Source organism: Monodon monoceros, unplaced genomic scaffold (genome assembly GCF_005190385.1).
Source record: "Monodon monoceros isolate NGI ecotype Baffin Bay Population unplaced genomic scaffold, NGI_Narwhal_1 Super_Scaffold_22, whole genome shotgun sequence".
In the NCBI taxonomy this organism is placed as follows: domain Eukaryota; kingdom Metazoa; phylum Chordata; class Mammalia; order Artiodactyla; family Monodontidae; genus Monodon; species Monodon monoceros.
Window position 1 is genome coordinate 72,530,300 of NW_021703779.1, and position 25,259 is coordinate 72,555,558.

At 37.7% G+C, this 25,259-nt stretch overlaps 1 protein-coding gene across 1 annotated transcript in view; it reads right to left on the minus strand.

The window, feature by feature from the left end:
• The window catches only part of CHM (CHM Rab escort protein), a 193,235-nt gene that overhangs the window by 59,586 nt on the left and 108,390 nt on the right, over positions 1-25,259 (minus strand). The window contains exon 10 of the mRNA XM_029240204.1: positions 12,469-12,546. Coding sequence (XP_029096037.1) covers positions 12,469-12,546 — 78 coding nt within the window. The remainder of the gene's footprint in view (positions 1-12,468; positions 12,547-25,259) is intronic.

A 25,259-nucleotide genomic window follows, 5' to 3' on the forward strand; every position in this document is an offset into this window, starting at 1 on the left:
ATAAATGTGCCTCTTTATGCTGAAGCTTCTGGATGAAACAGTGATTCTTAGAGTAGAAGGAGGAGAAGGAAGCAAATCAGAATCACACCTGGGGGACTTTTTCAAATTATAAGTACCCCTGGAGATTCTGATAAGCTCCCAAATCCCAAGGAGGAATCACCATGTAGTGTGCCACAGTACTGTTGTATCTTTACGCTGTGCTAGGTGGAGAAAAGTCAAGAGCTATTGCTACAGAAAAAAATATTGATTTCTGCAGAAATTGAGGTGATGGTCACATATGCCTAGTCAGTCTGGTAGATGATAATACAACTTACCTGACAGTCTCACGCTAAAGTACTAAGGCTCTAGGCCTGAGCAAAGCTGTTCAAACCAAAATACATTTAAGTAAGTGATAAGATTTGTTTCCCCCTCAGATACTTACTTACTGTCATATATTAGGCCTAATTGGGAGAACAACGAGTAAAGGAATATTGATTTGGTACCTAGACTCAGACTTTGTATTACAAAGATTAATATAAAAAATTATGACATTCAAGTAATGAAAAACAACAAAATGAAACAGTGCTGCCAGAGACATTAAAATACCCCCTTGTCCACCCCTCCCACATGAACCCGAGGAAGCCATTAAAGATTAACAACATTCTGGATTTAGTTCAGGGCCTTGCTGAGCCTCATAAATAGTAAATTGAGGAGGAACATGATAGGAATTTCCAGTTACACGGACACAATGACCAAGCTGATCATAAGAATCACTGAAGCCAGACAGAACATTTCTAGAGCTGAGCTTTCTAAATCAACAAATCACAACGGTTATTCAGTTCTTGGTTCAATGACATGAGGACATAAAGAGCAAAATGATGATAAGGAAGAAAACAATCAGCAAGATGAAAACTCTTTATCTGGAATTTGGCCCAGAAGATAAAAATAACATTAAAACAGGTATCCATTCTCTATAATCTTCAGAATTAATATCCCAACTGTTTTTATGATAAGGAATACATAAATCACATATGAAATCATAAAAAGGAAAATATATTAATTAAGGAAATTAGAAGATTCCCAGTAATTGAAGGAAACAAGATAATTCCCCCTACTCTCTATGCCCTTCCATACTTTCTCAAACACTTTAGTTCAAATGCCACCTCTTCGATGAAACCATTCCAAAATGCCTATTACTCATTTTTCTTGGGTAAAAATCTACTCCAATAGTCTCAAACATGATTATAATTCCAAACCTATGGTTCTCTGTTGTAATCAATCCCAAGCTCCGTATCCATATTTTTAACTGTCTATTACCTATTTTTTCTGGATAGGTAATAGACAGTTAAATCATGGCTCCTCACCTGCTCCCCCACTTGGAATCCCAGTCTCAGTTAATGGCATGACCAGCAGTTATAGAGTTTCCCTAGCTCAAAATCTCTCTTCCCACATCTAATCTGCTACTCAAAACTAGCCCCTTCTCTCCATCTCCACTGACACTGCCCTAGATTTTTGTTAAGTCTAATAAGACATTGGACTGCTAACACATTGGTAGCTTATTTGTTTGACATAGTGTGTGGCATAACAACCATGTGCCAAGCACTGTTCTAAGAGGTGAAAGCTTGGGGGGGAGGGGCAGAGTATCAGGGAATGCTCTTTGGAGGAAGTGATATATTAGCTGCTTTTGAAGCAGTTAAAACCAGTTAAAACAAGCAAATAAGAACAACATTTCAGTAGAAGGGCAGCATCTGCAGGGGTACAGAGGCAAGTAAGAGAAGTACAGGGAGGGAACCACAAGCAGTTCAGTGTTACTGACAATAAAATGGAAGCAGAGAGAGAAGAGAGATGAGCTGAGAGAGGCAGGCAAAGGTCAGACCCCAGAGTCTCATGTGTCATGTAAAAGGGTCTCAGACTTCATTCTGAAGTGATATAAAGTCACTGAAACTTTTTACATAGGGAGGGACAAAGGCAGATCTGCATACTGAACAGATCTCAATGTGTAATTATCTCACTAATTTATTTGTTCCTTAATGTCCCCCAGTAGACTCTAAGCTCCACGAGAACAAAGACCATGATTGTCTTGTTCTGTGCTGTATCTCCAGTGCCTGGCATGCAGATAACAACTGTTCATGGATGACTGAATAGATGGACGGATGATGGAAGTATTCCATGTACATGAATAGTGCAGAGACAGAAACAAAGATATAGAATCTCTGATTTAGCAGGTAAAGAATCTCTTTCCATCACAGTGCTTCTTCCAAATCACTTCCAATCACAGAACTTGTTAAAGTTCACTCATCTAGTAAGTGGGGAAGCCAGGGTACAGATCCAGGCCTACCTGACCTTAGAGCTTGTTATCTTTGTACACAAGGGCAAGATTCATGTTTTATTTATCTCTTTATCCCCATAGCAACTAGCATGTGGGTTGGTGGAGGTTAAATATCTAGAATATTACCACTATCATTTTGCAAATAGGACATACTAAAATCAGAAATTCAGCAATTTTCCTACAATGACAAATGGTATTAAGAATCAGTCACCTCATGCTTGGTCTAACATACTATTCATTACTAACTTCCAAGTACCTGGGAAAGGTAGAGTTATTCCTGACATCAGAGAAAAAGATATCTCAAGAAATAGTAGTAGCAGGAAATCTAGTAAGTGAGACAGATGAAGTTCACAAGAACACTAGCTGAAGTAATTAGATTCAGACTACTGGTTACAGACATGTCTGGTCCAAGGTCATCCATACCCTACCCTAATATCAAATACTACACTGCTAAATGGCCAAATCTAATGTACAGGAGTTTTACATGGTCAGCACTGCTGTAAAGAAAAAGAAAGCTGCTCAACAAGAGCATTCAGTGTTTCCAGAAACAGTCAACAGAGGGGTTCAGTATTAGAACTTAATGAGAGAGTAGAGAAAAGAACTACTGATATCCATGTCCTCTAAAAATTAGTAAATCAGAGTCAATGGATAATATAGCCAAGAGAGCACAGTCAATGTAGATCTTAGGAGAGCAAATTAAACAAAAATGAAAAATAAGACAACACAAGTTTTTCTTATGAAAAAGAAATACTTTGAAGACCAGGTTCAAGATGGCGGAGAAGAAGGACGTGTTCTCACTCCTTGAGAGACCACCAGAATCACAACTAACTGCTGAACAATCATCGACAGGAAGACACTGGAACTCACCATAAAGGATACCCCACATCCAAAGACAAAGGAGAAGCCACAGTGAGATGGTAGAGGGGCGCAATCACAATAAAATCAAATCCCATAACTGCTGGGTGGGTGACTCACAAACTGGAGAACACTTGTATCACAGAAGTCCACCCACTGGAGTGAAGGTTCTGAGTCCCACATAAGGCTTCCCAACCTGGGGGTCCGGCAAAGGGAGGAGGAATTCCTAGAGAATCAGAATTTGAAGGCTAGCAGGATTTGATTGCAGGACTTTGACAGCACTGGGGGAAACAGAGACTCCATTCTTGGAAGGCACACGCAAAGCAGTGTGTGCATCGGGACCCAGAGGAAGGAGCAGTGACCCCATAGGAGACTGAACCAGACCTATCTGCTAGTGTTGGAGGGTCTTCTGCAGAGGCAGGGGGTGGCTGTGTCTCACTGAGAGGACAAAGACACTGGCAGCAGAAGTTCTGGGAAGTACTTATTGGCGTGAGCCCTCCCAGAGTCCACCATTAGCCCCACCAAAGAGCCTGAGTAGGCTCCAGTGTTGGGTCCTCTCAGGACAAACAGCCAACAGGGAGGGAACCCAGCCCCACCCAACAGCAGACAAGTGGATTAAAGTTTACTGACCTCTGCCCACCAGAGCAACAGCCAGCTCTACCCACCACCAGTCCCTCCCATCAGGAAACTTGCACAAGCCTCTTAGACACTCTCATCCACCAGAGGGCAGACAGCAGAAGCAAGAAGAACTACAATCCTGCAGCCTGTGGAACAAAAACCACATTCACAGAAAGACAGACAAGATGAAAAGGCAGAGGCCTATGTACCAGATGAAGGAAAAAGATAAAACCCCAGAAAAACAACTAAATGAAGTGGAGATAGGCAACCTTCCAGAAAAATAATTCAGAAAAATGATAGTGAAGATGACCCAGGACCTCGGAAAAAGAATGGAAGCAAAGATCGAGAAGGTACAAGAAATGTTTAACAAAGACCTAGAAGAATTAAAGAACAAACAAACAGAGATGAACAATACAATAACTGCAATGAAAAAAACACTAGAAGGAATCAATAGCAGAATAACTGAGGCAGAAGAATGGATAAGTGACACGGAAGACAGAATGGTGGAATTCACTGCTGTGGAACAGAAAAAAGAAAAAAGAATGAAAAGAAATGAAGACAGTCTAAGAGACCTCTGGGACAACATTAAACACAACAACATTCGCATTACAGGTGTCCCAGAAGGAGAAGAGAGAGAGAAAGGACCCGAGAAAATATATGAAGAGATTATAGTTGAAAACTTCCCTAACATGGGGAAAGAAATAGCCACCAAAGTACAGGAAGTGCAGAAAGTCCCAAACAGGATAAACCCAAGGAGAAACACGCCGAGACACATAGTAATCAAATTGGCAAAAATTAAAGACAAAGAAAAATTACTGAAAGCAGCAAGGGAAAAAGGACAAATAACATACAAGGGAACTCCCATAAGGTTAACAGCAGATTTCTCAGCAGAAACTCTACAAGCCAGAAGGGAGTGGCATGACATATTTAAAGTGATGAAAGAGAAGAACCTACAACCAAGATTACTCTACCCAGCAAGGATCTCATTCAGATTTGGAGCAATCAAAAGCTTTATAGACAAGCAAAAACAAAGAGAATTCAGCACCACCAAACCAGCTCTACAACAAATGCTAAAGGAACTTCTCTAAGTGGGAAACACAACAGAAGAAAAGGACCTACAAAAACAAACCCAAAACAATTAAGAAAATGGTAATAGGAAAATACATATTGATAATTACCTTAAATATGAATGGATTAGATGCTCCAACCAAAAGACACAGGCTCACTGAATGGACACAAAAACAAGACCCATATATATGCTATCTACAAGAGACCCACTTCAGACCTAGGGACACATACAGCTTGAAAGTGAGGGGATGGAAAAAGATTTTCCATGCAAATGGAAACCAAAAGAAAGCTGGAGTAGCTATACTCATATCAGATAAAATAAACTTTAAAATAAAGAATGGTAAAAGAGACAAGGAAGGACACTACATAATGATTAAGGGATGAATCCAGGAAGAAGATAAAACAACTAGAAATATATATGCACCCAACACAGGAGCACCTCAATACACAAGGCAAATGCTAACAGCTAAAAAAGAGGAAATCAACAGTAACACAATAATAGTGGGGGACTTTAACACCTCACTTACACCAATGGACATTATCCAAACAGAAATTTAATAAGGAAACACAAGCTTTAAATGACATGACAGACCACACAGATTTACGTGACATTTATAGGACATTCCATCCAAAAACAGCAGATGACACTTTCTTCTCAAGTACGCACGGAACATTCTCCAGGATAGATCATATCTTGGGTCACAAATCAAGCATCAGTAAATTTAAGAAAATTGAAATCATATCAAGCATCTTTTCTGACCACAACGCTATATGAGATTAGAAATCAATTACAGGGAAAAATACGTAAAAAACACAAACACACGGAGGCTAAACAATACATTACTAAATAACCGAGAGATCACTGAATCAAAGTGGAAATCAAAAAATACCTAGAGACAAATGACAATGAAAACATGATGATCCAAAACCTATGGGATGCAGCAAAAGCAGTTCTAAGAGGGAAGTTTATAGCAATAGAAGCCTACCTCAAGAAACAAGAAAAATCTCAAATAAACAATCTAACCTTACACCTAAAGGAACTAAAGAAAGAAGAACAAACAAAACCCAAAGTTAGCAGAAGGAAAGAATTCATAAAGATCAGAGCAGAAATAAATGAAATAGAAACAAAGAAAACAATAGCAAAGATCAATAAAACTAAAAGCTGGTTCTTTGAGAAGATAAACAAAATTGATAAACCATTAGCCAGACTCATCAAGAAAAAGACGGAGAGGACTCAAATCAATAAAATGAGAAATGATAAAGGAGAAGTTACAACAGACATTGCACAAATACAAAGCATCCTAAGAGACTACAACAAGCAACTCTATGTTAATGAAATGGACAACCTGGAAGAAATGGCCGAATTCTTAGAAAGGTATAACCTTCCAAGACTGAACCAGGAAGTAATAGAAAATATAAACAGACCAATCACAAGTAATGAAATTGAAACTGTGATTAAAATCTTCCAACAAACAGAAGTCCAGGACCAGATGGCTCCACAGGTGAATTCTACCAAACATTTAGAGAAGAGAACACACCCATCCTTCTCAAACTCTTCCAAAAAGTTGCAGAAGAAGGAAGACTCCCAAATTCATTCTATGGGGCCACCACACCCTGATACCAAAACCAGACAAAGATACTACAGAAAAAAAAATTACAGACTAATATCACTGATGAATATAGATGCAAAAATCCTCAACAAAATACTAGCAAACAAATCCAACAACACATTAAAAGGACCATACATCATGATCAAGTGGGATTTATCCAAGGGATGCAAGGATTCTTCAATATACACAAATCAATCAATGTGATACACCATATTAACAAATTGAAGAAGAAAAACCATATGATCATCTCAATAGATGCAGAAAAAGCTTTTGACAAAATTCAACGCCCATTTATGATAAAAACTCTCCAGAAAATGGGCATAGAGGGAACCTACCTCAACATAATAAAGGCCATATACGTCAAACCCACAGCAAACATCATTCTCAATGATGAAAAACTGAAAGCATTTCCTCTAAGATCAGGAACAAGACAAGGATGTCCACTCTCGCCACTATTATTCAACATAGTTTTGGAAGTCCTAGCTATGGCAATCAGAGAAGAAAACGAAATAAAAGGAATCCAAATTGGAAAAGAAGTAAAACTGTCACTGTTTACCCATGACATGATACTATACATAGAGAATACTAACGATGTCACCAGAAAACTACTAGAGCTAATCAATGAATTTGGTAAAGTAGCAGGATACAAAATTAATGCACAGAAATCTCTTGCATTCCTATACACTAATGATGAAAAATCTGAAAGAGAAATCAAGGAAACACTCCCATTTACCATTACAACAAAAAGAATAAAATACCTAGGAACAAACCTACCTAGGGAGACAAAAGACCTGTATGCAGAAAACTATAAGACACTGATGAAAGAAATTAAAGATAATACAAACAGATGGAGAGATATCCCATGTTCTTGGATTGGAAGAATGAATATTGTGAAAATGACTATACTACCCAAAGCAATCTACAGATTCAATGCAATCCCTATCAAATTCCCAATGGCATTTTTTACAGAACTAGAACAAAAATCTTAAAATTTGTATGGAGACACAAAAGACCCCGAAGAGCCAAAGCAGTCTTGAGGGAAAAAAACGGAGGCGGAAGAATCAGACTCCCTGACTTCAGACTATACTACAAAGCTACAGTAATCAAGACAATATGGTACTGGCACAAAAACAGAAATATAGATCAATGGAACAGGATAGACAGCCCAGAGATAAACCCATGCACCTATGGTCAACTAATCTATGACAAAGGAGGCAAGGATATGCAATGGAGAAAAGCCAGTCTCTTCAATAATTGGTGCTGGGAAAACTGGACAGCTACATGTAAAAGAATGAAATTAGAACACTCCCTAACACCATAAACAAAAATAAACTCAAAATGGATTAGAGACCTAAATGTAAGACCAGACACTATAAAACTCTTAGAGGAAAACATAGGAAGAGCACTCTTTGACATAAATCATAGCAAGATCTCTTTTGATCCATCTCCTAGAGTAATGGAAATAAAAACAAAAATAAACAAATGGGACCTAATGAAACTTAAAAGCTTTTGCAAAGCAAAGGAAACTACAAACAAGACGGAAAGACAACCCTCAGAATGGGAGAAAATACCTGCAAATGAATCAACGGACAAAGGATTAATCTCCAAAATATATAAACAGCTCATGCAGCTCAATATTTAAAAAACAAAAAACCCAATCAAAAAATGGGCAGAAGACCTAAACAGGCATTTCTCCAAAGAAGACATACAGATGGCCAAGAAGCATATGAAAAGCTCCTCAACATTACTAATTGTTAGAGAAATGCAGATCAAAACTACAATGAGGTATCACCTCACACCAGTTAGAATGGGCATCATCAGAAAATCTACAAATGACAAATGCTGGAGAGGGTGTGGAGAAAAGGGAACCTCTTGCACTGTTGGTGGGAATGTAAATTGATACAGCCACTATGGAGAACAGTATGGTGGTTCCCTAAAAAACTAAAAGTAGAACTACCATACAACCCAGCAATCCCACTACTGGGCATATACCCTGAGAAAACCATAATTCATAAAGACACATACACCACAATGTTCGCTGCAGCACTATTAACAATAGCCAGGTCATGGAAGCAACCTAAATGCCCATCAACAGATGAATGGATAAAGAAGATGTGGTACATATATATACAATGGTATATTACTCAGCCATAAAAAGGAACGAAATTGGGTCATTTGTAGAGACATGGATGAATCTAGAGACTGTCATACAGAGTGAAGTATGTCAGAAAGAGAAAAACAAATAATGTATATTAATGCATACATGTGGAACCTAGAAAAATGGTACAGATGAACTGGTTGGCAGGGCAGAAATTTAGACACAGATGTAGAGAACAAACTTATGTACACCAAGGGGGGAAAGCGGCGGGTGGTGGTGGTGGTGGTGGTGTGATGAACTGGGAGATTGGGATTGACATATAAACACTAATGTGTATAAAATGGATAACTAAAAAGAACCTGCTGCATAAAAAAATAAATAAAATAACAATCAAAAATTTAAAAGAATAAATAAATCTTGACCTTTGGGGAAAAAAATGAAAAATAAGATCTAGCTGAAAATAAGCATGCATTTAGTTACATATTCCATATTTCTCCTCTCAACATTGGTATGATACTTTGATGTGTAATCACCACGCTAAACTCAATGCTATGATCATTTATGCTTCTATCAGGTTTCCTCAGTGAAAGGTGAAAAGAAAAGCACAAAAAAGGCTATCATCAGTTTTTAATCTTCGTTCATTCATTTAACACAAAGCTACTGCGTATAATGGGTGATCGGAACCTGCCTTGGTTCTGGAGATAAAGAAGTGAGACCCTGACTTTTCTTAGGGTGAATTTACAATCATAAAAGGGGACCTGAGTTGGGGGGCTGGGTTCTGATCTAGTCTGTGGGATCAGAAAATAAACTTAGACCTTAGACCTAAAGCATGGCTAGCTCTTAACTACACCGAAGAGTAAAGGGGATGTCAAGTGTTCCTTATAGGAAAATTGGGGGAAAAAAGGCAATCTAAAACCATAAGGAGACAAATACAAACATCTGCAGATTCCTTGATTAATATGCCAATTACACTTAGAATAAACAATAAGTCAACCTGGATTGCTTAAAAAGAAATGTATGCTGGATATGCCCAAATATAAACTCAAGTTTTTCCCCTCAAAAAATTATCCCTCACTTTATATTCAAGTCCTAACAAAACATCTCCTATTACTGGTAGGTCTCTCAATTATTTGATTTTGAATGACAAAATAGTATTTGGGAAAGATACATTAGCCTGAGTCACCTTCAATCAATGCTAGCTTTAGATGTTTATAGAGACTCTTTGAGTTGATAGAATGGATATTTTAAAGAAGCAAAATTTCATAATTACTAGCAAAGATATGAATTTACAATTTTGAAGTACTGCTTGTCTCTTAAAAGAAACCTTTTAAAGATTCCATACACAATTTAGTATAGTGAGAATACTGTAGATATCATGAATATTATAAATGCAGGTCAAAGTTTTAACTGTCCCACTATTAAGGAATTAAATAGTTATGGCTTGGAATAAGCTTTCCAGCATGAGAATCATATGCAGAATACAAAATGGCTGTATCTTAACCACCCCAAGATGGACAAGAAAAAGATATTCACTGGAAAACTGAGGTTCTAGTAAAATAATAATAAACAGCATAAGTAGACATCTTGCTATTTCATTTACATTCATTAAAGTAGACACATACAAGTTGAACATTTTTTTCAATTTCTCACTGGGATTGAAGATAACCCAGTATGTGAGAATGCACTACATTTGGGCATATAAAACATCTTAAAATAACTTACTTCTAAGTGTTAAGGAGAAACTAAGTACTTTCAGTAACTCAACTGAAGCATGTCATAGCTGGAGGAGACTCGAAAACTACTGCAGAGTCCATCTAACTCATCTTGCAGATAAGGGAACTGGCCCAGAGAAAACTGACTTGTGTCTACTGTCACTCATGGCAGTGACAGAGTTCCATGTCTTCTTTCACTCCAGGGTTACCTGACCATTGCATGCCTTCAGAGTCGTTAGAGAATAACTGTTATGTTTGAGGTCCTTCTACAAAGATGTAAAAGAAATGAATTAAGACCTAGAGTCCCCAGTCCATCATAGAACATAGTACCACTGGCTAAATCCTGAACTTTACCTTACAGATCAGTGTTTCTTAGTGTCATCTAAGGAGAACCTACATTATATTCATTTGGGGGTGTTCCTTAAAACTGCAAATTCCCTGGCTCCACTCTAAGCACATTATCCAATTTCACTCTCTCAGCGTGAGGCACAGAAATGTGTATTTTTTTTTTTAACAAGTTTACCTAGTGATTTCATAGGCACATTAAAATTTGAAAACTACCAAACTTTGGTCGTTAGACCCTTAGCCCTCAGCTATCTGTTGCAACTGAAATCTGCAGCAGACCACAAAGAAGAGTTCTTCTGTTCAGAGTTTGTAATAAAAACTAAGTCAAAGTTAAGGTAAATGTAGCCTTTAGTTCAACAGATGTTTTTACTGTACTAACATATCCTTTTTTTTTTTAAACAAACATGAGCCATGCAAATTCTTCATGTCACTAAAAGTAACGTGTAGGACTGGAATGAGGCCCCCAAAAGGTAAAAGAATCTAAGTAAATAAACACCAAACAAGCAATTCATTATCTGCCTTTCCATCATGGGTACATACTCATGCTTCAAAATGAATGCATAAGGAAAAATGACTCTAAGAGTCATAAAGACAACTATTCCTTCATGAACCTCCACAGAGCCCTTCACGCATCAATATATGAGTATCTTGGGCCTTCAGAGTGGATTTTTTCACTGTAGATTATCATGCTTCATTTACGTAGTACCTTTCTGTTAAATTGCTAAAAGTAAATTATAAGCCTTTAAACCATGTGCCTGTTTTATCTTATAGTAGAGAATTACTTTTCTAAAGCAAATTCACTGTTTAACTATTACATATTCTAGTTGAATTTGTTCTCCACCATATCTTGAAATACTAGTAGTGCACTATAACTGGCTTGTAAGAAGTTAACAGACATTTTATGCCACTTAGACTATAGAGAATTACTGTAAAATGAAAAAAAAACACCTTAAAATTTATATTTTTAAGCTTCCAGTTCAAGATATTAAAATATTTTATGACCTGAAAAATACTATTTCTTTATATACCCCTAAAAACAGTCACACAAGAGATATAGGTCAGTATATGCTTAAGAACATATAACAAAAAAGAAAAATACATAGTAAATTAAATAGCTCCTAAAACTTGATCCAGTTGACCCATTTAAGTTGCAATGTAAAACCCAGATATCGAAGACTACTACTTATTTAGTGTAATTTAGACAACAGCATATGCTAGTAACTAAATAATAAATCCTAGAAAAATATAGCTGAAATATAAAAATACACAGATAAATAGACTGTGCTCAGCTTTCTTTAAAAAAGCAGGTACATCCTTATTTCAATCCTAAACCAGACTGCAGACCTGATACGGTTGTAAAATAATTTATCCTCAGATAACAGGGCAGCATAGTTTATGACAACAATCTACCTAAAAACTCATTAAAGTCTTTTCTCTTGGAGTGACATGCATTATCAGCACAGATTAATCTGATGAGTCTTTAGGTGAGCTCCATTTTTAAAAATGCAATAACAGAGGGCTTTGTTGTCATCTGATGAAAATCAATTAGAGGAGGTAAGGCCATAAGGAAAACTAACATCACTCATCACCCACCCCCGGCAGCTGAAATGATTTGTCTTCCAAGCTTGGATGATCAGGAGCTATAGTCATATTGTAGGGAAATTAATTTAGTTTCTATACTCTGAACTCACTTTCCTTGTTCTGGAGGATGTAAACACAAATTACTTTTAATCAAGGTTGATATGCTATTAATACCAAGGAGGATCTTTGAAGAATCATTTTTTAAAAATCGAATTTAGCATTTTTCACTTGTGCTTGGGATGTAAATATAGGAAGGTAACATATCATCCTCACTTTCCAGATTCTTTGTCCACGACAAGGCACTGTACCAAATGGCGAAGACAATAGATTCCACCAAACACTGCACACATCCTAGGAAGAGAATAGGAAAATGAGGATTAGAATTCTTGAGTTCAAAATTAGGGTAACATAATATTCTTTTAAATATTTAACATTTAATCAATTTAATTGGTCTTAGAGAAAAAAGATTTTGACAATTTATTACCTTTTCTATCATGGTATTAAGAATCTCTCAGAGGTAAGATTAGTAATATTTTAATGCAGCACAGGTAATAGTGCTAATAATACAATGTGGAAGCCTAGAATTGAGACCAAGCCAAAAGTGTCCCTAAGCAAAGTTCAGCTACCCCCAACACCAAACCAGCTACTGACTGAGATACATAGGCTACAAATAGCCTCAAGAGGTGATGAATGAGACCCCCCCCCCCAACAGAAGTGACCGCAAATAAATGTTAAGGAAGAAACAAGCAGGGAAAGCTCTGGAGATTTACTATAAAAGTAAGTAAAAACTAAACCAGGAACTGAAAACCAGAGCAGTAAGCACAAGAGTTAATGCTACAGAAGCTCTAAGAAGTTTGCCTAACTCATGAATCTAAGGGCTGGGGTTTTAATGCCCGCCCACATAGGGAAAAGAGAGGCCTTAGGATCCAAACAAGGCAGGGAGTAGATAATAAGATATTCTCTAACAACACCTGGATCCTTAAAAGGACTCAGTGAAAAGGTGATCGAGGTAGAAAATCCAATGACTACAAGAGAGAGAAAACATAAGAAATTGTTTTACCTAAAGCCCTGTGTGGAAGAAGATATATATATATATATATATATATATATACCTCTATATTTATAACCAGTGGTCTGCTCTCACACAGGTTGGGAATTTGAAATTACACTACTACATGATCCAAGAAACCCTTAACCAATAAAACATCACTAAAGTGGCTCTGGGTCAGTAGTGCCCCCTGGAAACTTGGTGGAAGCAACTGCTAAAACTTTCTGGAGCAATATGACCTCAACCCACGCCACATGAGATTGTCACAGAGTTCCCTTATGATGAGTTTATAATCTAAAATTATACAACAGATGAAGAAACACATCTTATCCTGAGTGAGAATTACTGGACACAATAAACAGCAGGATTAGATTCCCAAAACACTTTACTTAGATAGTAGAGCTATCAGAGATTATAAAATGGGTATGCTTAAAAGGGATGAATTAAAAACATAAGAATGATGGAAAGTCCAGGAAGAAAACTGTGCTAGGCTGAATAATGCCCCCATTACAGATGTTCACATCCTAATCCCTACAACCTGTGGATATGTTCTCTTACACAGCAAGAGGGTCTCTAAAGATGTGATTAAATTAAGGATCTTGAGCTGGAGAGGTTATCCTGGATTATCCCAGTGGGTGCGATGTCATCGGAAAAGTACTTTAAAAAAGGAAGCAGAAGGGTCAAAGTCAGTGAAGAATTTGAGGATGGAAACAGAGGTCAGAGTGATGCTACTGCTAGAAGGGGGTCACAAGCCAAGGAATGTAGGGGCCCTATATAAGCTGGAAAAGACAAGAAACAAATTCTCTCCTAGAGCCCCAAGAAGGAAGATAGCCCTGCCTACCCATTTTAGACTTAAGACCTCCAGGACTATAATATAATAACTTGTATGGTTTTAAGCTAATAAGTTTGTGGTGATTTGTTATGGCAGCAACAGCAAACTAATATAAAGACTTCTAAGTATATGAATATGATTATGACAGACGTGGCATTACAGACCAATGGGGAAAGAATGGACCATTGAACAAGTGGTTTTGAGACAACTGTTTCACACCATATTCAGAATCAATCCCAGGTAGATGAAAGGTATAAATATAAAATGCAAAGCTTCTAGAATATAGGAGGATATACATTTGAGCTCAGGGGAAAGAAATATTTCTTGAATAAGATACAAAAAGCAAAATCATAGAGAAAATCTTGAAAAAAATGAAGTATTTTAAAATTATAAACATCTGGACAACAAAAGAAAATGAAAAGCCACAGGCTAGGAAAGATATGTGCAAATATCTTACAAATTATTTAAAAATATCAGTTTGGATAATAATTTGGCCATGTCTAATAAAGTTGACGATGCATACGCCTACAGTGCAGCAATTCTATTAGGCATAAATCTTACAAAGACTCTCAGACACATATACAAAAGAAGACATGTATAAAAATATTTGTTGCTGCATTTTTTTTAGACAGCAAAACATAGTGGTTATGGGGAAGGATTCTGACTGCCTGAGTTTATACCTCAGCTATTCCACCTACTGACTGTGTGACCTTGAACAAGGCATTTAGCCTCTATGTATCCTATTTTCTTCATCTGTAGAATGAGAATAATAGTATTTATATCACAGAGGATTCTTCTGGGAATTAAATGAGTTAATATTTGTAAAGAAGCTACACAGTGCCTGTCATACAGCATTACACAAAGCATTAATTAAATAAATAAATAGAGGTACTACTTGATATACATCACATGCAACTCAAATGTCCATCAAGAGGAGAATGAACAAAAGAAAATGTGGTATATTCATATGTGTAATAAAGAATTTAACCTGGCCCACAAAGACGTCCGGCCTTTGTTCTTGGCTTCTGGGAGGTTATCTCTAAGCCCTTGGAATGCCAAGCCTAAAAGAAGTGTCCTTGTTTGTGTGTAGCCCTTGGGTCACCAGACAGTCTAACAATATGACATAGGGTGAGGGCTGGCCACACCAGAGTCTTAGGGTGGGGACTAGTCATGCCAGAAAGACCAAAGTGTGATTTAGGGTGGAGACTTTGGGAACTGTGGTATTTCAGTTAACCTCTGGTGGGGCTGGAGACTGAGATCAGCCCCATGGGCAAATCAGTCACACCTGAGTGATGGAGCTCCAATGAAAACTCTGGACACTGAAGCTCTGCTGAGCCTCCCTGGTTAGCCATCCTCTGTGCATACTGCTATACATCAATAAGAGGAGAATAACACGGGGAGAGGACAACTGAAAGCTCCACATTTGGAACCCCCCTGTACTCTATCCTACACACTTCTTCCCTTGACTGATCTCAAGCTATACCCATTCCCTGTAATAAAGCATAATGGTGGGGCTTCCCTGGTGGCACAGTCGTTGAGAGTCTGCCTGCTAATGCAGGGGACACGGGTTCGAGCCCTGGTCTGGGAGGATCCCACATGCCGCAGAGTAACTGGGCCCGTGAGCCACAACTACTGAGCCTGCGTGTCTGAAGCCTGTGCTCCGCAAGGAGAGGCCGCAATAGTGAGAGGCCCGCGCACTGCGATGAAGAGTGGCCCCCGCTCGCCGCAACTGGAGAAAGCCCTCGCACAGAAATGAAGACCCAACACAGCCAAAAATAAATAAATAAATTTAAATATATATATATATATATTTAAAAATAATAATAAATAAAGCATAATGGTGAGTTAACAGCTTTTAGTGAGTCGTGGGAGTCCCTCTAGTGAACTATCAAAACTGAGGGTCGTTTTGGGAATCCCCCAAACATGCAGTTTGTGTCAGAAGTGTGGGAGGTCTTGTGGGGACTACACCTTCTAACTGTACAGTTGGCTTAATCTCTCACATTGTACTACAGAATACTATAAGCAATTTAAATGAATGAACTACAGCCCCATCTATCACCAGGGATATATGGCAAAAACATAAAAATTGAGCGATAATAGCAAGTTGGCGAAGAATATATCCATAGTGATACCATTTATAAAAAGTTTTAAAACTTTATATGTAAAATAATACTATATATATATATATACACACACACAATATCATTTATGGACACATATACATGTAGTAAAAGTAAACAAACATTTAAGGGAATTAGGAACATGAAATTCAGGATAGTAGTTATCTCTGAGAAGGGAAAGAGTGAAAGCTATACTGAAGGTTTCAATTGCTCAGTTTCTTTAAAAAATATATTGAGAGCAAATATGGCAAAATGTTAAGATTTGGCAAAACTGTGAGTGGTTACATGGGTGTTCTTTATATTATTCTCTGTACTTTCTGAAACATCCTTAAAATACTTCATAACCAGGTTATAATAAAAAATATAAATGAGTGATACAGATAAGTGACTCTCTCTAAACATGGCATAATATTCTTATTGTATTTCTAAATTCAATCATTTTAGTAGCTATGACCAAGCTAATTAAGTTAGGTAATAATTCCTTCTGGTATAGAACAACGAGGAAATCAGGGATTTTTTTCCCATTGAAAAATTTAGACTAATACAAGAAATGGCACACTAGAGCAAGCAAGCAAAATTTCATGTGTTCAGAAACCCTTCAGACTGCAAATTGTACCCAGGACATTAGCTACAAGATATTCTCTTCTCCTTGCTAATCTTGTTCACCAGTCACATAACAAATTATGAAACAATATTTATTACCTGCGTTGGTACACCTGGTACTATTTGAGACATTGTACTCAGATTCTAAAGAGTGTTAGATGAGGTCATATTTCTGCTGGACTGTTTAGCTACATTTCTCAAGTGATATTCTGCCTCCTGTTATTGGTAAGGGAATACTGATACAGTGAAATTGATGTGATCAAGACAAACAGCCCAACTTTCACCATCAATTTCCTGATGATATTGAAGGAGATCATATGCACATGAAATGTTACTGGCCCACTAAAAATAAATAGGCTGAATTAGGTTAAGGCCCCAATATGGACAAGCAAGTTAAAAGTATGAACCACACAATTAACATTCTCACTAGCTTGGGGATATCTTTTTCATGTGAATAGTTGCACCAGTGTCTCCAACTTCCTCGTAAGTAGCTACAGATGAGCTGTTACCAACTGACCTGTGGAGTTTTTCATTTCAGTCAGACTGGTGCATGTTTCTCTCTCTCTCTCCCTCTCTCCCTCTCTCCCTCTCCCTCTCTCCCTCTCTCTCTCTGTCCCTCTCTCTCTCTCCCCACCCCAACACAAACATCAATTCCCCCTCTGGGGAAAAACAATTTTAAGTATCTTCTCAGATTGCAAGAAAGGCAAGGAGATCAAGTTCAGAATTAGTCAGAGATTGTATAAGGTTAAAAAATCATAAAACATTATGTCATAGACTATTACAAGTTTATCAAAAGCATGAGAAATCCACTTAACTAAAAAGAAATGCAATTTTCTAGAGACCTCCTTTCATTATATATTGCACTTGTTTATGAAACACATTGCTACTTTAGTATATAATATTATCAAGTAACTTTTTGTTTGAAAATTCATTTCTATGAAGTTTTTATGGTAAATGAGACCTCTGAAAAATACATTTAAATATAAAATGCAACAGAGGCATCTATATTTATTTTAGTAAGCCATGAAAAAATTACCAGGTTTTCAAAAACATGATTTATTAACAGTGGACATATACTATATGGAAGAAACATAAGAACGTAAAGATGTTAAGAACTGGTTTGTGAGGATGATGGTGAATATTACAGAGGAAGAAGTACAATAATGACACTGTCATGATAATCCAACAAATTTCCTTTTAATTTTAAATGAGAACATAGGAAGTATTTTGTGCTCTTGGAAAGATGACTTGATATCTTCTATAAGTGTCTGTAACTGCAAAAGCATACAGTTGTATGTATATGTGTTTTTCATACTGCTTCTCACTGGCTTTTTTTCCCCTACAGCAGGTTTACTTGTTACGGGAGCTATGTGTTGCTCACAATGGTGGCATTTGTTCTTTCTCACTTCAGTATTTTCATCAATGTACCTAGTGCCCAAGTGACAAAAAACAGCGTTTTGTAAAAAGTGCCGGGCAAAATGATGGGATTGATGAAAACTCCTCTGTGTGATATTCTTATGAAGCATTTTCACATTTAGTCTTTTTAAAAAATGTTTGTGGTTAGGGGAGAGCTACTTGGTGGCAAGGAGCCACTGAGGAACTCTTTTATGAGTGGGTAAGAAGCACAACAGCAGGCAGTTCTTGAGAGCTGCATGCAAAACTCATTTACATGAGAAGTAGGGAATTACATGAGAAGTGAAGAAATAACTGTTGGCTACATAGTGGTCTTTGGTGCACACAGTCAATAATAATGACAACAATACAAATAATCATCATGGCTAGCACTGAGTGCTCACTAAATACCAGAAGCTTTACATGTATTAACACATTGTATCCTACAAATCCATGAGGCAGAGTTTTAGAGATTTGGAAACTGAGGGAAAGAGAGGTCAAGTGACTTGCTTAAGGTCATTTAGTAAATGGTACTGCTGAATAAAAACTCAGGCAATCTGGCCCCAGTGGCTTCTCAGTTAACCATCATACAAACTGCTTCACTGTCAGTACCATCCTTTTTGGTGTTATGAAGGAAAGCAACACGGAGTCAGATAGTCAAAGTTACTCTTAGAGTTGTTCTAATTCCTGAAGAGTTGTAAAGATTATTACAAAGAGTAAAATAACTCCTCAATTTCTACACTGTCTCCTAAAAAGTACATGTTTATTCTCTATCTATAATGTTAAATGGATTATGTGTGACTGCACTTTAGTTAGAACATAAGCTCAGAGTAAGAGTAACCATGGGAGTACTCATCTTTAGAGTACCTAGCAAATTATGAATACTTTGCAATTCACATTTTAAAAAGTGATTTATAAAGTATATATTGGTAAGCTAGAGATTTTTAAACAGAAAAAGTGCTGTTAGTAGAAAGAAAACATTTTACCATTAATTCTTTGGGAGGTAATAAGTTTCTACAAGACACGTTTTCTTCCAGTGCATTAAATGGCAGTCTAGTGATCCAAGGGTTAACATGCCTTTTGATGGAAAATTAAGCTGCCAAAGATGGTGAACATCAATGACTAAGACGCCAGTCAGGTCCCAGATTTCCCAGTTCATATCAGCCATCCTGGGGCCTAACATAATGCCTGGCAAGACAGCTCTGTACATCTACCTTCTAGAGTGTACTATGGGGCTAAGAGGCAAGAAAGTATACGTTTTATGGGACTTAAAAAAAATCTACAAACATACTAAGTACAGTAGGTAATACTACCAAAAAAAAGTCAGTACAGAAATACATTTGAAACACTTTATCAAATGCCATTAAAAACAAACCAAACAAAAAAGTCCATTATAAGAGAGTTCTGAGTGACCACTGATCATCATCACTGTGCTTTAGTGACACTTCAGCTTAACCTGTACTGATACAGCAGAAGTTCCATTCAACAGTAATTAGGCAAGTCTAAGTTTCATGAGAGACAGACAAGCTTCAGTGATTCCATCTATCTATACAAAGTTCAACTGTGGTTACTTATTTGTAACTATATTCAGACACATACATCTATCAGAGCACTACATTTAAAGTAACACATTGAGCTTTCCATCATGTTTAACCAGTGCCTGCTGGTCTGAAAAACCTGTATGAAGAGGCTTACATGTAGGTATATGTGTTTATTTTTAAATATTTAAATACACACATACATACAGTGGGTCCCAAACGTCTTAGTGCTGTTGACACACACATACTTTTAATATATATTACATAGAATATAGTATGTTTATGGGTTATATACTTACATTGCATATTTATACTACTACATCATGTTAACTGGTTACATATTTATATTACTTAGCAGGGTGTTTACTTATACTACCATCCTTTTTTCCCTTTTTTTCTACTTTCTTCCAGCAGGAAGTAGGGAGAAGGAGGGTGACTGTATAGTGGGTGTCAGAAATGAATGATGCATTTTTGCTGTAGTTGGTCTGTCTCCTGGGAATAAAAAATTGGGCAGCATGTAAGTCACAGCGTCATCTCCCCCCTCCACTCAATATCTCCCCAACAACTGAAGCTAGTGTCATCCAACTCAGCATAGATTTCCTATTGGCCCAGAACTGAATGCTTTCTTGAGAGCAAGAGCTACACAATAGGGAATGATTCCTGCAGCCTCAGGAAACAGTTATGTTCATAACAATCCCAAGCTAGGCCTCATCCCTTGCTATAAGTTCTTGGGATTCATTACTATGAAGTTTTAGACTATGCAGCAAGACCATGAAAAAAGAAAGAAAAAGAAAAACAAAAACAAAAACACCTCCAATGAGTGCTCCATTACAACGTTGTCTCATTCACAGTGATCCAGTATGACCAAAAAGGCACACCCTACCTAATATTGGTCATGGTGATAGAACCCAAAGGAACTTGTTTGGGAAGCAGTGATCACCAAAACTAAAAGGTCACTAAAAGTCAAGTGTAAAATCTCAGTCATGATGTATAAATTGCACAGAGATCAAGAGATCACCTCTTAGAGGTGGTTGTGCAATCCACATGTATGGTCAACCTCTGGAGTCAGGCTGCCTAGGTACCTATCTGGATTCCCCCACTTACTAGCTGTGTGACTATGCTTCAGTTCTCAAGACTATAAAATGGGGATAATAATAAAACCTACCACATAGGGTTGTTGCGTGGATTAAATGAGATAATGCCTGTGAAGTGCTTATTCTGTGCCTGATACACCGTAAATAAATTGTAGCTTTTGTTGGCTATCACCTTCTATAGCAAAGAGGACAATGATTAAAGACTGTACCACCCATGTGGGGTTTATAAGGCTAAACTGCCATTACTATGAGAATCTGCCTCCAGGTGTTCAAGGCCTGTAGTTTCCTCTAATACAATTTAAGCAACTTAGGTACCACCTGGTCAAGTCAACTACCTTCCCCAGAGGAAACTGTGACAGTTGTAAGAGAGCTGCTGATGCTGATGAACACTGAGATTTATTTCTTCATTCCCAAATATTTATGAAACTAGGCCTACTATGCATCAGCTACAGTTCTGGATATTAGGGATATAAAAGTCAACAACACAAACACTGTCCGTGCTGACGCATAACTTACCTAGTGCACAAGAGAGACAAGAAATAAAGTAATAGTAGACAGTGGTATGTGTTCTGAAATAGTAAAACAGGATAACGTGAGGGTGATACGTGGGTCTGAACATTAGATAGGATAATCAGGGAGAGCCTCTTTGAGGAACTGATATTTGAGCTGAGACCCAGGTGACCAGAAGACATCAACTATGTGAAGATCTGGAGAAAGAATATACTAGGCAGAAGAAACAGCAAGCTTGAAACTTGGAAGTGCAGAGTAGCTTGGTGTATTTGAGGAAGAGAGACAGCACCAGAGGGGTTGGAATGTAGTGACTTAGGGAGAAATATCGTATGAAATGGGGTCACAGAGATAGCCAAGGTCTTGACCATGCAGGGCTTCAAAGGCCACAGCAAAGACTTTCAATTTTATTCTAAGAACAATGAGAAGCCACCAGAAGGTTTTGAGCAGGACAGTGACATAATCAGACTAGTATTTTTTTAAAAAATGAGCCTGGATGCTGTCTGGAGAATTGTCAAGGGGGCAAGAGTGGAAAAGGGGAGGCTAATTATGTCTGCAGTAGACCAGCGAGAGATGATGGCGGCCTGAAGCAGGGTCATGGCAACAGAGACGAAGTGGAGAGATTGGGGACGTATTTGAGACATAAAGCTGACAAGAATTGCTGATGGACTAGATGTAGCAGGAAGATATCTTCCTGAAGACAAGTTTAAGTTAATGCACATATCCATGAGAGCAGTCTCCCCTCTGAAGTGTGTAACAATCAAATCCAACTGCTCAAGTCTGGTACAGTCTTCCCGTACAAGCAGCGCTTTGAAGGGCTCCTGCAGAAACCCTCTTCCTCCACCTGGGGTGTGGTTATTAGTCAGCTATTTGTTACAAACTCAACAATCACTAACTCCTGACCATTCAACAAAATTACTACTTAATACTAATTTCTACATAGGAAGGCACAATGAACGGATTAGTTTCTGTGCTTTCAAGGAGTTACCATGGGCCTGGAAGGGCACAGCATTATTAATGATTCAAGAAATTATATGGTATAAGTATCTGAGTCAGTGGGTCTTTTGATGCAAATTTCACACTCACTGAAAAAGTTGTGGGCAGATGGATTGCCCTTTAGGCACTGCCGTCACTCTGGGAAGGCATTATCATCATGCTTAACTTAGAAAAAGCTGTCAAAAAGCAATACATAACTTTCAGAAAACTCACTCCCAGAAACTGCCCCTATTTTATAGATCTTAGCCATATATCTAGCTTCCTCTGTTCTTGGTGACATTCTGTAGATGATATATTCTTTTTTTTTTCCAGCTTTTCCAGCTGTCCTTAAATTTAACTTTCTATAGGAAAAGTCACAATAAAACTATGTATTGGATGACAGAAACAGATCTGTATTTAATAACTGCACCAGGGGCCCAGAATAAATTAGCATAAATTACAGAGTACAAGTCATCATTCAATCTTTAAAAAATAAAGTCTTCCAAAAATACTGGGGGTCAATTTATACGCTTGGGTCACAATCTAGGTTCTGTATCTACAGTTCTTGTGTAAAATGGCTCCCTGGTTTGTAAAAGGGCCAGAATCACCATGCCAACTCAATGATTCTTCAATACAGCCCATCACAATGACATCCACAGAGCTTTTAATGAAAAAGCACTGGTGTTTCCTGACTACTCTTTAAACATATTATAAACTAAGCTCTTGATAAAACTGAATTTTTCAGTCTGAACACTCAGGCTAACAGCCTCATGTTTCTTATTTGCCACATGTCTGCTAAGGCAAATTCATTTAAAAATAGATCTTTCAAATTCAAAAGAAAGCCTTTTGTTCAAACTTTTGGGATGTAGCAAACAAGTCTACAGTAAACCAACTTATGTTCTCCATGAGATTTCTTTTGATTAATCTCCTTTCTCAGACTTTCTCTGTTTGACATTCTATAAATGACATACTCATCTCTTGTTTGAATAATCCTTATTCAAACCCTTGATCCATTTTCCTGTGTAGTCTTCAAAACTCAAATTGTACAAATAACACAGGTAAAAAGGCATCAATTTTGAATCAGGACAATAATATACTCTTTTATTTCTAATGACCTTTATGATTATGTCAAGTATTATGTAAGTCTTTCTGAATGTAGACACAAGAATACCCAAAGTAAATATCTTCAGAGATCCCTACATAATGACTCCTGGATCCCTTTCATGAGTTGAAAAATATGTGCACAGCCATCTTCTCAGACATAGTCTTTCATGCTATTTTCCTGCCTTCTCACATTGCCTTGTGAAACAGTCCTTCAGCTAATACTCTTCAGCTTAGTATTTTACTATCTACAAGCTCTCAGTGTCAACTATAAATTGGGAAGCAACTGGGAGAGTTACTATGCTGACCCCCCAATCATTTATAAAATGTTAAAAAAAAAAAAAACCTAAACATTGATTCTTAGGAGAGCCTACTGTAAAAATCTCCCCATGCAAGTAAGAGCTCATTTAAACCACCCGTTTGTTTCTTCCTTCCTGTGTTTAAACTAGATCTCTCTGCATGACTAAACATTATCCCCAACCCCATGGGGAGAGGACATTTTTTAAAGCAGTGTTTGGTATAAAATCTTATCAAAGGCTTTTTGAAAATCTAAACTGTTCACTGCCTCCGCCTTGTTCACACCTTATTTACCCCTCTCAAAGAACCCTGTTAGATGCTGAGGTATAATTACCTCACAAAAACCATGTTCTTTCCTCCTGTGAGTTATTATATGTTCAATAACTTCACCCTTTAGCTATTTATTACAAAACTGACTCTCAAGTCGAATAGTTAGCCTTATTCCTCTGTGGTTCCTTGGGCTCCTTCTTTAAACTATGCACCCTCTACACCTTCTCTACAAACCAAAGCAATTGATTTCCTTCAACTGCCCCTCCCAACCTGAACCCCTGCCCAAGCCTGTCACATTTTAAACTGAGATGGTTCACACACAAAAGTGACCCAGGCCTCTGCGATCCCAGATCCTTTCATTTTTCTCCTTTGTTGGCAATTCATATAGTAAAATAAAACAAAGTAGAGTCACTTCTGTTGGACAAGTCCTAGAAAAGGCCTGCAAACCTTCTCAGTTCAAAGGTTAATGGTACTGGCCTGGGACCTGAAGGTAGAGCTGTCAGCCATGATTCACCTCGGGCTGTGTTATGAGATTGAAAGTGCTCAAATTACCCAACCAGTTACCTGCCCTGCACTAATTTGCAATAGATGCAAAAGTATTAAGTCATGGACTTAGCCCTCTGTTAAGCATATGAGACAAATGACATTACTAAGTGCAATAACTAGAGAAAAAACTGAAGATTATATTATGTGGTAGAGACTAAAAGCATTCTAAAAGGGAGTTCAGAGAAGGAAGAGGTCAACATGTTGGAGGAGGCAGAATTACAGAATGTCAGAAACAGAGAAAACCTTTACAACAGCTGGACCAATTCCCTGTTACAGAACATCAGAGAAGTTAAACTACTTGCCGAAAAGCACACAGCTTCTTTCAGCCAGAGGTACTGGAAGATCTGATGGCTGGGCCTGAATCAAGCCTTGGAAGAGGAATAGGGTAGGCTGTTAGGGGTGGGGGCAGACTCTAAAAGGTGAGAAAATATAAGGAAATGTAGAAAGGTGAGAATGTATATAGATATCTGAATAACTGAATGGATGTACAAACTGGGGAATGACAAGAAGGAGTTGAAGGATCAAATGATTATGGAATGGGGTTAAAAGGTAGGTAGAAGCGTTGGATCTGATGTGGCAGACAACAGAATGCCACTGGAAGTGACATGTCATCTCAATGAAGGTGGCAGATACTGGGAGCAGGAGGACTGCTAAGGGTTACAGCAGGAACTCAGTTAAGTGATAAGTCCTGGATCATGGCAGAAGAGTGGAAACTGAGGAAAGCATAACTCTAAGAAATTG